Genomic DNA, 15,081 nt, shown 5'->3' with positions numbered 1-15,081 from the left:
CTGCCTCCCGCACACCCCCCACTGGGGATGTGCCCGCAACCAAGGCACATGCCCCTGACCGGAACCGAATTTGGGACCCCCCCAGTCTGCAGGCCGACGCCCCATCCACTGAGCCAAACCGGTTTCGGCTGCTTCCCCAGTTTTTATATTGCCTGGTGGCCCATGGCTCTAAAACAACTTCAAAGTGGTTATAAAACACCATCACAATTATGAAAAGATAACATTTTGAAATTTTTTTAAGAATTTGTAAAATAAGCTTTCAGAAGCCTGAAATTGAGTTGGTTTGAGTTTAACATTTTTGAGTTTAATGGAATTAGCTTCTACAAATTCTTGGGGTCTTAATGTACAAGATATTACAAAATAGCCAAGACATATATTTCACATTTAATAAAACCAAACAGTCTTAAGATGTGAAGAAAAAGTGGGGTAAAAAATTCTCCATTACAAAATTGGAAAGTCACCAATGTATCCTGCCAGGGGACTAGTACCTACCTCTCCATTTGTGCCATCAAAGATAATTACACCGAAGCTGGGATGCAAGCTCTCCCCACTGACTTCATTTCTTTACACATCCTTGCTCCTTAACCTTGTGGCAGGCAATGAGCTCAGCATGTCCTCAGAGCCAAGAGGAACAGGAGAGGAGCTGGGGGAAGTTCAGGAAGGAACACTTGCCTCTGCACTACAGCCTACTGCTCTAAAGTTAAGTAAACTTCATCCCCATTCATAGGTCAAACTGAGGCTCCACAAGTTTAGCTACCTTGTTCAAGGTCACCCAGCCAGTAAATTGTGGAGGACTTTCAGTCAAAGTAAGAATTATACTCTTGAAGTGCAATAAGACATTGGTTTACATTTTGGGGGAGACAGGGAAACATTACAATGTCTCCTATTCTCACACTTAGTTCTAACCTTGAGGCAATGCCATCCTCCTAGGGGGCCTCTGTTAATGTCTGGGACTATCTTTGATGTACCAATAAAGTGGGTGGGTTGTGCTTCTGGCTTTTAGTACTCTAGAGGTCAGACATGCTACAATGCTGCAGATAGTTCTGCACAACAAAATATCAATCTCAAAATGCAGTTTCCTGTTGGATAACACCATAGGCTCCTCATAGGTTCAGGAGGTAGAAGTGGTGAAAGTATTAACTCCCTCTGGCATGAAGTCAGAGGAAGAGACGCAGTGACTTGTCAAAGGGCAGTATAAAAGGTGGAGTGATTAAAGCTATGCACAAGTCATGCTGGCTGGGCTGGTCTTTGGCCAGTGTTGCCAACATAGTCAATACAACCCTATGAAATCTCTTCATAAGGTCATACTGAGACAGAGTAGGATCCACCACTTACAAGTGGTTAACCTTGAGCAAGTCACTTAACTTCTTTGAGCTTTGTAAAAAGAAAACTCCTAAGATTTTGAGGATTAAATGAGATGTCTGAATGTGCCTGGCGCAATGTCTAGCCAGAGTATCTTGTTAAGTGGTGGCTATATTTATCTCACCATTATAAAATGCCACTCGGCTTATGTTCCTTAGCTAACCCCCTTCTTAAAATATTTCCAGTGAAGAAATGTGTATTCCACAAGACACTTGTTTTGCCAAAGACTTAGATAAAATGTTTTCACTCAGTTGCCACCTCTAAATCCCTTGGACTCCCCACTCCCAAAGACAAGGTTAATGGGATAGAATTTAAACTTGAAAAAACTCAAAATTTTAACACATTATACCCAAATTACACGCTAATACACTAATGTTCATTATTAGTTTACACATACTACAAAGGTAGTATTGAAAATAATTTTTTTCACGACCAACTATGGAGGAAATAGTGTCCCTTTATACTTAAACAATAGTGCAGTACCCAACAGAGAGCAGGGTTGAGAACTCAGAAGCTTAACAAGTACACAGGATATGCAACAATTTGGTTATAACTGAAACCAGATTAAACAAAATATTCACACAATCATAGCTTGAAAAATAGAGCTAGACAAGCTACACTCAGCCCCTCTGGACTAGCAAGTGAAGTGTGTTCAACACTTCAAGGAGAAGCCATCATACAAGCCCTCCTTGAATGCTCTATATACAATCTTTTCTTCTAAATTTCTATATTTTTGTATGAATTTACTTTGTACTTTGAGTTCAGTGACTGTATATTTGGGGTGGAAAAAGGTGAAGGCAACAGCTGGATAGCCAATGAGTAAAAGTTAGAGTCCAGACACTGTATAGTTCACTGGTAGTGGGGCCCACAATGCAATAGCACTCTCTATATTATTTTTAATGATTAACAGAGTGCTTATTAAGGGAACAAATTGGAGTAATCATATTTGAGATCACATGTTGTATCTCAACCCAAAAAACAGGGACTTTGATGAACCAAAGGCTGAGATTCAGAAAAGACTTAACTATGCAAAATAATTATTTGAAGTATAGCTTTCATAACAGGATTTTACTCTGTAGCAAATATGTAATAAAAAAAGTCACAGTTGATGTTTAATAATACCCTTTAGGGATTTTTTCCAGAGTTACCTCGACATGAAGGGTATATCCTCTAAATAACCAATAAAAAGGAGTTTGCACAATAGAGACATCATGTTAGCTTTCTAAAAATTTCATTGAATCTTGACACAATGGTCTAGCTTTGCGGTAACACGAAGGATGCCAACATCAAAGAAAAATGGAAGACATTTTCCGAGGCAAATGTTCAGTTCTGAGCTTCCTGAAGCTCCCTGATGCAGGTACATTCCAAGTGAAGTCAACAGGAAGAGGTAAAATCTTTACTGCATAACTCTGAGCATCGCTGTGGGTCTACCTCTTCACCTCCCATTCTCAGGGCAGAGGAAAGGTTCTTGCTCTGTCAGGCGTTAATCAGTATGTGGTGAGATGTGCCTCTTTACCTGAGGGCTCCTAGACTGCAGTCCAGCTACCTTGCTCTCTGGGCCCATGTAGTCCTGAAGCATGTACCATGTAATAGAAAGCCAAGTTTCTAGAATTAAAAATGGAGCTAGCCACAATCCTGAGTGCTATGAGGAAGGCAACAGGATATTCAAACAAAAGATTAATAAAAACAATTGTCTATATAGTTACTGGCAGGGCTTGAAGATAACATTAAAATTCAAGCATGAAAGGGGTTCACCAGCACCCAGGAACTGGGCTGTCTGCTTGGAGTAGGGGCTGATACAGAATCCAATCTACTGAGGTAACTGGCAACAAACATGATACAACAAAATGGCTCTTAAGGGAGAGCTTGAGGTTGGAGTCCTTTTTCTAGGGTCGTGCCTATTCAGCCATCCAGAGCTTGAAGGTCCTGTCATATGAGCAAGTGGCTATAAGTTGCCCATCAGAAGAAATGTCTAGGCCCATCACTTTGCCTTCGTGGCCAGCCAAAGTCTTCAGTGGGGACCAGCCTGGATGGGTCCAGATCTTGGCTGTGTTATCATAGGCACCAGTGAGCAAGAAATTCCCGTGGATAGCTGCAAGAGAAAAGTGGAGTTGCTTAAGGAATTTAAGTATTCAAAAGAGCTTAAGAAAAGCACAAAATTCTTCCAGAACATACTATTTCAAAAAAGAAGGTATTTCTACATTCAGAAAAACCCAACACTGATCTATATTCCTAACAGGTCTCCAGGAAAAAGGGACAACTGCAGGGAAAATTAGGGAAACAAATAATATTATTAATGTTTTTTGGCTTTTTCAACAACCTGTTCAGAATAATATTAAGGATTTGGTGCTTATGATTTCCATGGAGAAAAAGATGCAGCAAAGCACTCACGAAGTCTTTACTTCCTAGCAACAAGCATGCTGTGCCACAGTTCTGTCTGAAAGTGGGGCAGAGGGAAGGAAATTATAATTTGCTTCTTTGACAGAGTCCAAATTCTCTCCTGTTCCCCCTCCAAGTTAAGCTACAGCCTGGCCTGCATTCCATGAAAGTGCAATCTGTCTTTCTCATTATTCTAAAACAGGAGGAAAGCTTACGCTCAAATTTGACACCAGTCACTAAGTTCTGATGGGCAGGGATGGTATAGATGCAGCGCCGCTGTCGAAGGTCCCATACTTTGCAGGTGTTGTCACCACTGCCGGTTGCAATGTGGTAGCTGTGGATCAGATGGTAGTATCGAAGTTAGAAACAAAGAGTACTTCCTGACCAAGAACCCTCTCCACCCCATCATTCAATGAGCTTATTTTACCCATTGGGGGAGAAATTTATTCCATAGATTTCCTTCAGGTGCCCTTCTAGGAACATGATACAACGTCCTGTACGCAGGTCCCAAACTCGACCAAATGCATCCAGTCCCCTGATAAAATAATTTGCAAATGAACATTTTTAATCCAGTTCTCTGTGGAAGCAGCTATACATAAGAGGTGAGACTACCAAGCTGCCCCTGGCTATGTGGAAAAAACCTTACCCAGTGCCAGCCAAAGAGCCATCTTGATGGAAGGCAATGTCATACACACCCATGCTGTGGCCTTCCTGATGCAGGATCTCCTCTTGAGCTTCCAAATCCCATAAGCGCCATGAGCGGTCATAGCTAAAAAACACACACAAATATTCAGCCAGCATATATTTATTCAGTTTCTATAATGTGCAAGGTATTATTATTAGTTATAGCTTCAGTTATGCTTCTGCAACTACTTAGAAAACAAGTTATTTTCTGGCATAAGCAATCTAAAATAATAAAAGCATAATATGCTAATTAGACCGGACATCCTTCCAGACGTCCTTCCAGACAAAGCCGTGGGGGGCAGGGTCTGAGGCAGAGATGGCAGAGATCCCTGGTCGTGGCAGTGGGTGGGGACCAAAGCAGAGGTGGTCAGTGCGACAGCGGGGCCAAGGCCCTTGCATGAATTTCGTGCATCGGGTCTCTAGTGTCTCAATAACTAAGCACATCTGTCTTGGGTGCTAACTGGAAAAACCATGACTCCGATAAACCTATTTTAAGAACAGAATCCCCTAAGAATGGCCCAGCGAAGACTCTGTTGCCTTCTTTCTTCCCCAATTCCACTTTTATGTTCTTTCATTCATCAAGCGTTGATATATTTACTGGGCCCTAAATTCATGTTGGGGATACAAAAATCAATCATGGACAAATCAGTGGAGTAGAAAAGAAAAGAAATAGACCCACTCATATATGGTCAAATGATTTTCAATGAGGGTGTCAAACAATTTCAACAGGGAAAGGAAAGTGGTAGAACTGTCTATGTACGTGGAAATAAAGATAGTAAAAAGTCAAACATTTTAAAAAAGGAATAAAGCATCTGAAAATTACACAAAAGAGAATATACAAATGGTAGTAAGCGTATAACAAAGTACTCAACACTAATAGTCATCAAAGTAACAAAAATGAAAACCATGAGGTTTCACTACACATTTGCTAGATTGGGCAGAATGACAGGACTGACAAAACCAACTGTTGGCAAGGAGGTGAAGCAATCAGAATTCTGGGAATGTAAAATGGTGTAACCATTTTAGAAAACCCCTTGGAAGTTTTTCAAAAGTTAAATACACATGTACCCTATGACCTACCATTTGCGTTTGTAGGTATTTATTTAAGAGACAGGAAAGAAAAGCATGTCTACAAAGAGTCTTGTCCAAGTATATTTATGGTGGTTTTATTCTGATGAGCCAAAACCTGGAAACAGCCCAACTATCCATCAGTAGGAAAATTGGATAAACAAACTGTCGCTCAGTAATACAACTGATTACTCCTCAGCAAGAAAAAGGGACTACTCATACATACAAACAACGTGAACGAGTCTTTCATTAAACTTATAGAACCAGAAAGGGAGACCAATTTGAAGCAAAGATTATAATGCAAAACCCCCACAACGCCCCCCCAAAAAAACAACACCCCAAAACAACAAACACAAAGAAAACAAAACACACACACCTCTAGTGTTGGTCAAGAAAGAGTGAAAATTTTAGTTTTCTGGACAACTAGTGACTTTAAAATTTATTTCCTAGCAACAAGAAGCATGCTGCAATTTAAGAGCAAATACACTTACCTCTAACTACATAATATACTCTATTCTGATTCACTGACAATAAAATCCTTGAAGATCTCTGTTCTAAAAATTTACTTGGTAGTTAACCATAAAGGGTTAATAAGATGTCATAAGCCCATCTAAATATATAGAAGCCTAAGTGACCGTCTGGTATCTATGATGCACACTGACCACCAGGGAGCAGATGCTCAACGCAGGAGCAGAAACCACAGGCATGGAAACATGGAACAGACTGATGAATCTCAGAGGGAAGGGGGGAGGGAGGGCAGAGATTAACCATAGATCTTATATGCATACTAGAGGCCCAGTGCATGGATTCGTGCACCGGTGGGGTCCCTCAGTCTGGCCTGTGGGGATCGGGCCAAAACCAGCTCTCTGACATCCCCCAAGGGGTTCAGGATTGCGAGAGGGTGCAGGCCAGGTCATTAGTACAGACAGAACAATAGGAAGGCTTACCAGGTGGTACCTAAGAAACGACCTGATGGATGCCACATTACACGGGCCACACGTACTGTATGGCCTTCAATATCTGCCACTGGTTCATCACTGAAAAGGAATCAAATACATGTGAGTAAACTGTTCTATATGCATGTAAATAAATATTCATTGAATTTATTAACTGTTGCATACAGATGCACCAATTTTGTATTATTTGAGAAGCCAAATTATAAACACACTTGTAATTTGTTAAAACTTTAGGTATAACAAGAATTTGTCACTTCCCAAGGTTTTAAAAGATTTGGGACTTCATGTGCTCACAGGGCAAAACTGCCTAAAGCATTAAGAAACACTCCTACCTGAATTCACTATGTTGTTAAACTTTGAAGGCTATACCACTTAGAATTAAGAGAAAATAAAAGATAAGCAGAATAGTTTCTCTGCACCAAAGTAGTACTGAGATTCTAGGAAGAAAACATACTTTAATACAGATGTGAGGCTACAAAAATCAAGCAGTTTTGGTGCAAGTGGATTGCATATAAATCTCAAACTTTAGCTTGTTCGAGGATCCACACAGAAAAAGGAACTCCTAAATACATAGAGGTTTAGTTCCCTTTGGGTGACCCTTAAATTTTATTACCCAGTACCTACAGAAGGAAGATCTGAAACACCAGTGAAATAAACAAGAACCCTAAAGAGGGCAATTAAAAAGAGAACTTTATCAATGTGCATATAGAAGTAATCAAAGTCCCAGGGCCGTGGTCAGCAAAACTGCGGCTCGCGAGCCACATGCGGCTCTTTGGCCCCTTGAGTGTGGCTCTTCCTAAGCCTTAGGAGTACCCTAATTAAGTTAATAACAATGTACCTACCTATATAGTTTAAGTTTTAAAAATTTGGCTCTCAAAAGAAATTTAAATCGTCGTACTGTTGATATTTGGCTCTGTTGACTAATGAGTTTGCCAACTACTGGTCTAGGTAAAGGATGATGCTACTGGAAGGAAGACATCCCTTCCTTAGCAATACTGCCAGACAGAACCTCACTTTCCCCTCCCCTGTGGCTGTTTGCTAAGAACCAACATGCTGTCAGAATGTATCTTTAGTCAATCTACCAAACAATGCCTTTCTTCAACGTCAATATATTGCACAGGAAGTAAAATGGATCTTTCCAGAGTAATGGAGCCAGGAAAAAGTGGCCACTATGTTAGAGGCAAAAAATCAAGTTCTAAAGTTGACAAGAAAAAGCCTGATACAACTCTGATGAGAAAAGGTGTAAAAAACAAAACAAAAAAAAAACACCTCTATTTTAAAAAAAAGAAATAAAAATGTATTTTTTATTTCAGAGAGGAAGGGAGAGGAAAAGATAGAAACATCAATGATGAGAGAGAATCACTGATAACCTGTCTCCTGCAGGCCCCACACTGGGGACCGAGCATGCAACCTGGGCATGTGCCCTGACTGGGAACTGAACCGTGACCTCCTGGTTCATAGGTCGGTGCTCAATCATTGAGCCACACCAGCTGGGCTCTATTCTATTTTCATAACAAGTTTCCTCGACTCTTAGAGTACTCTGGGGTTAAACGTCAGATTTGCGGGTCCTAAGAGCCAACCAATCAACTATTTATTTCAGTGATTTGAGTATAGAGAGAACAGTAATATTCACCTGTCAAGGCTCCAAAGTTTCACAGAACCATCAGCAGCACAAGAGGCCAAATTGACATCTTTTTGGTCCAAGGAAACAGTGGATTTCGGATGGAATACAATTGCTCCTACATTTGTGTTATGGCCTGAAGGAGGGTAAGAGATGAAGGTTAAAGGGTTCCTACCCTCTTATAACTTATGTGCAAATACAGACTATGATGAATAACACAGGTATATATTAGGGAAATAAAGACATATAGAGTATTAAAATAACAATTGAAATATTTTAAAAATAAACTTAAACTAATATTTAAAGCACATTAATAAAAGCAAAACACAAAAAAGACTTAAGAATGTGAAAAGCATACAGATTTAAACAACATTCTAACTCACCTCGAAGAGTGTGAAGGAGGTTGCAATCAGGAACAGACCAGAGCTTGCAAAGCCCACTCCTATCAAATACAAAGGAAAGCATCTCAGCCAGGGTTGGTCTGGGAAGGAAAAGGTACCTTGGTAACATTACAATCTCTTTCCACCCCCATTAAACTTTACAGTGGCAGACAGAAAAAGAGTAAAAGGCTTATTATTTGAAGTGTTATAGAAGAAAGCTAGATTTAGTTCTCATGCAACTAGAAGCCTCTACTGGACTATAATTAATACATACAAGTTGCTATTCTCCTTAACTTTTGGGTCACTTTGTGAGGGAAGGTAGGACTAATTAAATTATCCAATAATAATAGCATTAATAATGATACTATCTCCTTAAATATGAATGGCATTTCGCTGCTTACAAAATATGTAACTTTTTTTAGACTTCTTTTTAAAAAAATTTTTGAGAAGACTTTTTTCAGGAAATTTCCCACCAATTTCTCAAATGATCCTTATTGACAGACCTGTGAGGTACGTAAAATAGGAATGATAACTTCTGCTTTATAATGAAGGTAACTGAGGCTTGGAGAGGTGGAGGTATCTGTGTAGGTCCTCGGCTTTCTCCTGAACCACGGTCTCAACTGCTGCCTAGTCAAGTAGTTCCTGTGCATACAATGTAAGGAAGTTTCCCCTCTTATATCTAGTGGGCCATGTCCCACAAAAATAACTAAATAGAACAAAACAAGTTATCACATCCTAAGAGTTTTATGCAAACATGGTGGTAAGTAGAAAATAAAATAAAGATAGCTCACTCCATGACATGCTCCAAAATACTAGTGTCAAGAACATACTGCTACATGTCATGATCTCTGGGGTCCCTTGTGAACACTAAGGACTGTTCACAAAGACTTTACTGCATAACACATTGTTAGAGCAGTAGCATCTCTAGTCTGGTGTGATCAAGAGAAGCAGAGCAAGAGGGTAACATAGAAATAGACATCTAAGACATGCTAACTTTTTTCCTGAACCTATTCCTTATTTAGGAAAAAAAAAGTCACTGTAAAAACGTAACTTACCAACAAGCTGTAGCCAGCATTTTGGAATTGGGACTAAAGTGACAGTAGGAGATAGGCCGGTCATCCCCAATCTGACTGCAGAAATTATTCAAAGACTTAAAAAAACACAACATACAATGATCATTAATAGGCTAACCCAGGAGTTGGCTTTTCCACAAAGCAACTTCACAGTTTTAATACAACCCAAGATTCTTTTATACTTTTTTTTTTTTTGGTTAGGAGATACTTATATGGATGAATGAATGGGTCAAGGCATATCTGAAACTGCAGCACAGTTTTCTACAGTCTTAGTATCACTAGCCCTAATGTCAGCTAAATATAAAGAAGAAAACCACGGAGAGATCTACAGTACAGCTGTGACATCCTAAAGGGAAGAATTCAAGAGCAGAACCACAGGCCTCTGCTGAGCACAAAGTACAGTAGGTTCCTGCCATCTAAACAGATGGCAACAGTGTAAGCAGGGAGGAATAAATCTAGCTGCCTTTACCCTCCTAGAGGTGGGCCAAAAGGGAAAATCTAATAAACATATAAGAACCTTTAGGATATTGAACAACTGCCGACAGCATCTTACCCGGAGAGATTTGTGCAGCTCTTGCATCTGGGAGGTCCTAGTTGTTTCAGGAATCTCTTTATGGAGACGGGCCTCTTCCAAGCGTTTCATTGCCCTATGATATGCACACATTACCATTATGAGAGTAGATGGGTTTTAGATGAGGGGTTTACACAAATATCTGACACTCAATTTCATTTAACAACCAGTCATTATAAAGCAGGTCCTCCGTCCCTGAGAAGAAACAAGAATATGCTTCTTTCTCCTAGAGGCTCTCCTCACCTGGGCAGAGAATAATTAGCAATCCATAGTCTAGCAACCTTCAGGGTGTTTGGTCCTTCATGGTACCAGGTTTGCTGATACTGGAAGTTAAATTAAGAAAAGAAATATTAAGTCTGAGCATTCCTGCCCCCACTTGTAGCTGTCAATTCCCTATTTTAACTGCCAGAATAAAGGTGAATTAGTTCAGTAATAGGATGAAATCAGGCATGTGCTTTCTACTGTTTCTTTCTGTGAGGTCTTGTTAGATGGCTTCTGGTTCCCTGTTAAAAGTTACACCAGGAATGCTATATTCTTTCCTGAATGGGAAACTCACTAATCTCCATTTATATCTACACAGAAACCATATATTAAGCCCAACAACGATTCCTGAATGGTAGAGTCTTCAACCCTCCTACCCCCAATCCTAGCAAAGCAAACCACTGAAAACATAAAATGAGAAAACTATCCCCTCATCTCCTTCATGTTTACATTACGAAGGTAAAGACATATTTTACCTCTTCTTTGGACTTCTTAGATTTCTCATCATCTTTTTTAGTTTTTTTTAAAGCATCAGTACCGACCACTGAGAGGATATTTCTTAACCTGTAACAAAAAAGAATGAAATTTAAACAGAAATGAGATAAAAATTTGAAAAAGTACATCTAAGAAGGGAGCAAGCTTCCCCTATTCTCTCACCATTCAAATTCCAAGCAACCTGCTTTGAGATCCATGAGGTCATGCCTAAACTTCCAGTGTGATTTCCTTCAATCTTCAAAATACCCTAAGGCAGGGGTTCTCAACCTTCCTAATGCTGCGACTCTTTAATACAGTTCCTCATGTTGTGGTGACCCCCAAGCATAAAATTATTTTCATTGCTACTTCATAACTGTAATTTTGCTACTGTAAACAATATGTAATTATGTACGTGTTTTCTGACCTCTTTTCCCTTAGACTGTCAAATAAAAAAATTACAATAGCCAACACAATAACCATCTGATATGAATCAATCAAAATTATACCTATTTTTCCTTTGTCAGACTAGCAAAAAATACTTTTAATGTGCCACAAAATTTTAGTAATTAGTTTATGTGCGCTGTGAGATGAATTGAAAATTGCTGTTTTATGTCACTGACAAGGAATGCATTTGTTGTCTAAATTTTCCAAGTTTTACTACAAATGTTTATCCAACTCAAAATTCCACATTGGGGAGAGGAGAGGAAAAGGGAGCATGTTAACACCTTCTTCACAGTTTATAAAGAAAAATTAGTAGCGGAGTAAAAATTGGCCTTAGACTCAGGTTATGGGTTAAACTATCTAAACACAACTTAAGATACTCTGTTAAGAACATCTGAGACATTCTATTAAAATTTTTGCTATAAATAACAACTGAAATTTGGAACTAGAACGCTGTGATTAAAAGACAAGAGTATTTAGAAAGGGCACCTTTCTCTTCTTTCAGCAGGACCCTCTCCAAAAAGTGTGATAGGCTCCCCCAAGGCTCGAAGGCAAGCCTTGACCTCTGAGTCATCTGTGGAAACATTGATTTGCCGGGCTCGCTTCCTTCTCTCAAACTCGGCTAACACTTCGGCCTGTCGCTCACTTATGTGCTCTTCAATTTCAAACACTTCCCCTGTAAAAAGAACAGGCAACATCAGCATAATCATCAGATTTTCTTCAAATAGGGAAAATGAAAACATTTCTTACATTTGGAGTTTGTGTATGCCCTTAGTTCAAGTTAAGGGCATCTATTATACACATAGGCAGGGAGTGGGCCTAAGCCGTCAGTCAGACATCCCCCGAGGGCTCCCGGACTGTGAAAGGGCACAGGCCAGGCTGAGGGACCGGCCCCCCCCCCAAGTGCACGAATTTCATGCACTGGGCCTCTAGTACCTATATAAACACATAGCTTAGATGAGATAAAGTAAAGAGTATGGAGCATCTTTAGCAAATGAGTTAACTAGGACTCCTATCCAAAAGACATAATAGAAACATTATTTTAACACTTGCCAAAGCTACTCTCTAAAACAGTCTCAGTATGGAGACACTTACAAATGAAAGTAAATTGGAAATAATTACCATGAAAATGATATTCCTTGACTGCAAAGCTATCTGAATAAACTAGCAGCTAGTTTAAAAACTCACACCAAATACAAGCATTTGGATAAAAAATGGTAAGCATAGTGGTGAAGCAGTTATGTTTAAATCAGCATAAAAGGCTAAAAAAGTCCCTAAAGTACATGTGTATAGAAAAAAAACACATGGGAGGATCAATGAGAAACTTGACAGAAGTTCTTTCTGCAGAGAAGTCTTTTTATTTTATACTGTTTGAATATATTACAAACATCACAAGTTAATTTTTAAAATATAATGGGCCACCAGTTACTGACATAGAAAGGTATCCTCAAGAGTGAAAAATACAGGTTATAAAACAATTTGTATATCATGGCTTCATTTATGGGGAAAAAAATTCTATATTTTTATAGGTTTGAATTCTTGGAAAGATATAGATCCAATTAATAAGGATTAAAGATTTTTCTACTTCACATATTTCCACATTTTTTTTTCAAAATTATATGTGTGTGTGTGTGTGTGTGTGTGTCCATACACACACTTGTTTTCATCCTCATTCGAGGATATTTTTTTTTATTGATTTGATGTGAGGAAAAAACATCCCATATTTGCCAACCATGAAACGAACTCACAGCCTTCTGGTGTACGGGACGGGACGTTCGAACCAACTGAGCAAATAATGACCAGAGCATTATTTTTATAATTTAAAAAATATTTTGCCCTGGCTGGTGTGGCTCAGTTGATTGAGCATCATCCTGTGCACCAGAAGGTCCCCAGTTCGATTCCTAGTCAGGGTGCATGCAGAAATCAGCCGATCAATGTTTCTCTCCCCACCTCTCCCTTCGTCTCTCTAAAATCAATAAAAACATGTTTTAAAATTTCATTTTGGGAGAAAAATAAATGGAAAACTATAAACAGGAGATTACTGTGAACCACAGTAATTCCAAACCAATGCCAGAGCTGTGCTTGAGCTCCAGAATAGCTTCCCCCAAAACTTAACTACTAATAGCCTATTGTTGACTGAAAGCCTTACCCACAACATAAACAGTCAATTAGCACATACTTTGTATGTTATATGCATTATATACTGTATTTTTACAATAAAGGTTAGAGAAGGAAATATTAAGAAAACCATAAGAAAAATACATTAGTATTTATTTAAAAATCTACATATAAGTGGACCCACACAGTTAAAAATATGTTGTTTATGGGTCAGCTGTACACGCTGAATAACTCCTGGTAAAATTCCTAACAATTCATGCGAGAAAAACTGTTCAACAGGTTTTAAACAAGAGGCTCTCTGGATGATGCTAAGCTGAGTAGGCAAAGTATGACCATTTACAGATATCAATTTAAAAACAGAAAAATGTTGACACTAAAAAACTAGTGATACCTAAGTTTAGGAAGGCATTCATCGCAGAAAATTTGAGCACCAAAGACAAAGAGGGACTCACAATTTGCATCTTACCAGAGGTTATGTTAATATTTCCTGCTTCAATTCCTGCTTTAAGTCCTTCTTTTCCCAAAATCCCAGATTCTCCTTTGGCCAGACGCTCCCTCTCCTTCTCTTCCAAACTTCCATAGTAGATGTGTGGTTTCTTCACAACAGGCGCAACTAAGTCATCAGGTGCCTTGGTTTTGGTTGCCTGCTAAATCAAAGACCTGGATTAATTTACGGCTTAATCTCAGCCATTTATTAGGCTTCCCTAAAGAACAAAGCTCATCTTGAGTTTCAGCTGCATTCCCTCCCTAAAGGAAAGAACACGGAGGGCACTTCAGTAGACGTTCGCCTGCCAAAGGGTCTGGGGTTCGATCCCAGGTCCAGGCTCTTTCCTGGGTTGCAGGTTAGATTCTGGCCCTAGTCAGGCGCGTGCGGGAGGCAACCAGATGTGTCTCTCTCACATCGATGTTTCTCTCTCTCTCTCCCGCCCTCCCGTACACTCTTTCTAAAAATGAATGTGAAAAAATGTCCTTGGGTAAGAAAAAAAAAAAGGTGTCTTCACTGATGGGGCGGGAGGAGGGGCCGTTCAGTATCTCAGGCAGGAAGAGGCTGATAAAACTACTTAATTTCTCTTGGCGCTTTTCCTATCCAAGGTTTGCTTTGGAGCATGTTTAACTCCTCTGGCTGGAGTGCAATCCCTTCTCGGGTTTTATGGAGCTTCCAGGGTTCTTGCTCATCACAGGGGAAGTAGAAGGGGTGAATGAAATAACCACCCCGACGTGAAGGGGGAATGATCCTATGACGTGAGGAGGCCTCATTACAATGAACAAGTCTGACAATGACGTAAGCCTTGGCCAGGGCGCTGCTCCCTTTCAGAGCTCCGTTTCTGGACCCGTCGGAAGACGCATTGACCGTTCGCGGCTGCACAAGGGGTGCACATGAGCTCCAGCACATGAAAGCGCTCAGGCGTCAGGAAGACGGAGCCCGCTGAGCCCAGACCCAGGCTCGCAGCCTTCCTCCCCGGCCCTCCACGGACTGAGCCCGACCCCTCGAGGCCCCGTTCCGCAGGGACCCCCAAGCTCCGCGGTGCCCCCTGCCAGGGTGAGCGGAGATCTGTACCGTGGAGGAAGCTCGTGTGGAAGCCATGCCAGGCTCAGGAGCCGCGAAACCCCAGCCACAGTCGGACTCTGCTTCCCAGACAATCCACCGCGCGCCCAGCCGAGCGGAACTGCGTCACCGACCGGAAGTGGGTCG

The 15,081-nt window shown here is 40.3% G+C and overlaps 1 protein-coding gene across 2 annotated transcripts; it reads right to left on the bottom strand.

Annotated features, from left to right (window-relative positions):
* Nucleotides 1-285: 285 nt before the first annotated feature.
* On the bottom strand, nt 286-15,063 carry PRPF4 (pre-mRNA processing factor 4). Of its 2 annotated transcripts, none has more exons than XM_005867852.2 (14): nt 14,947-15,063; nt 13,855-14,035; nt 11,760-11,946; nt 10,832-10,919; nt 10,338-10,417; nt 10,077-10,170; nt 9,506-9,600; nt 8,454-8,512; nt 8,083-8,206; nt 6,441-6,530; nt 4,388-4,510; nt 4,169-4,276; nt 3,957-4,075; nt 286-3,454 (listed from the first exon to the last, which is right to left on the bottom strand). In XM_005867852.2, the coding sequence occupies exons 1-14, from the start codon at nt 14,971-14,973 to the stop codon at nt 3,261-3,263; spliced, it is 1,569 nt and encodes a 522-aa protein (XP_005867914.1). In that variant the 5' UTR covers nt 14,974-15,063; the 3' UTR covers nt 286-3,260. The 2 variants fall into 2 exon arrangements, with proteins under 2 accessions (XP_005867914.1, XP_005867915.1); XM_005867853.2 differs by having other exon boundaries at nt 13,855-14,032.
* Between the last annotated feature and the right edge of the window lie 18 nt (nt 15,064-15,081).

Source organism: Myotis brandtii, unplaced genomic scaffold (genome assembly GCF_000412655.1).
Source record: "Myotis brandtii unplaced genomic scaffold, ASM41265v1 scaffold2514, whole genome shotgun sequence".
Classification (NCBI taxonomy): Eukaryota; Metazoa; Chordata; class Mammalia; order Chiroptera; family Vespertilionidae; genus Myotis; species Myotis brandtii.
The sequence above is the reverse complement of the archived record's forward strand: the minus strand, read 5'-3'. Positions and strand labels throughout refer to the sequence as shown.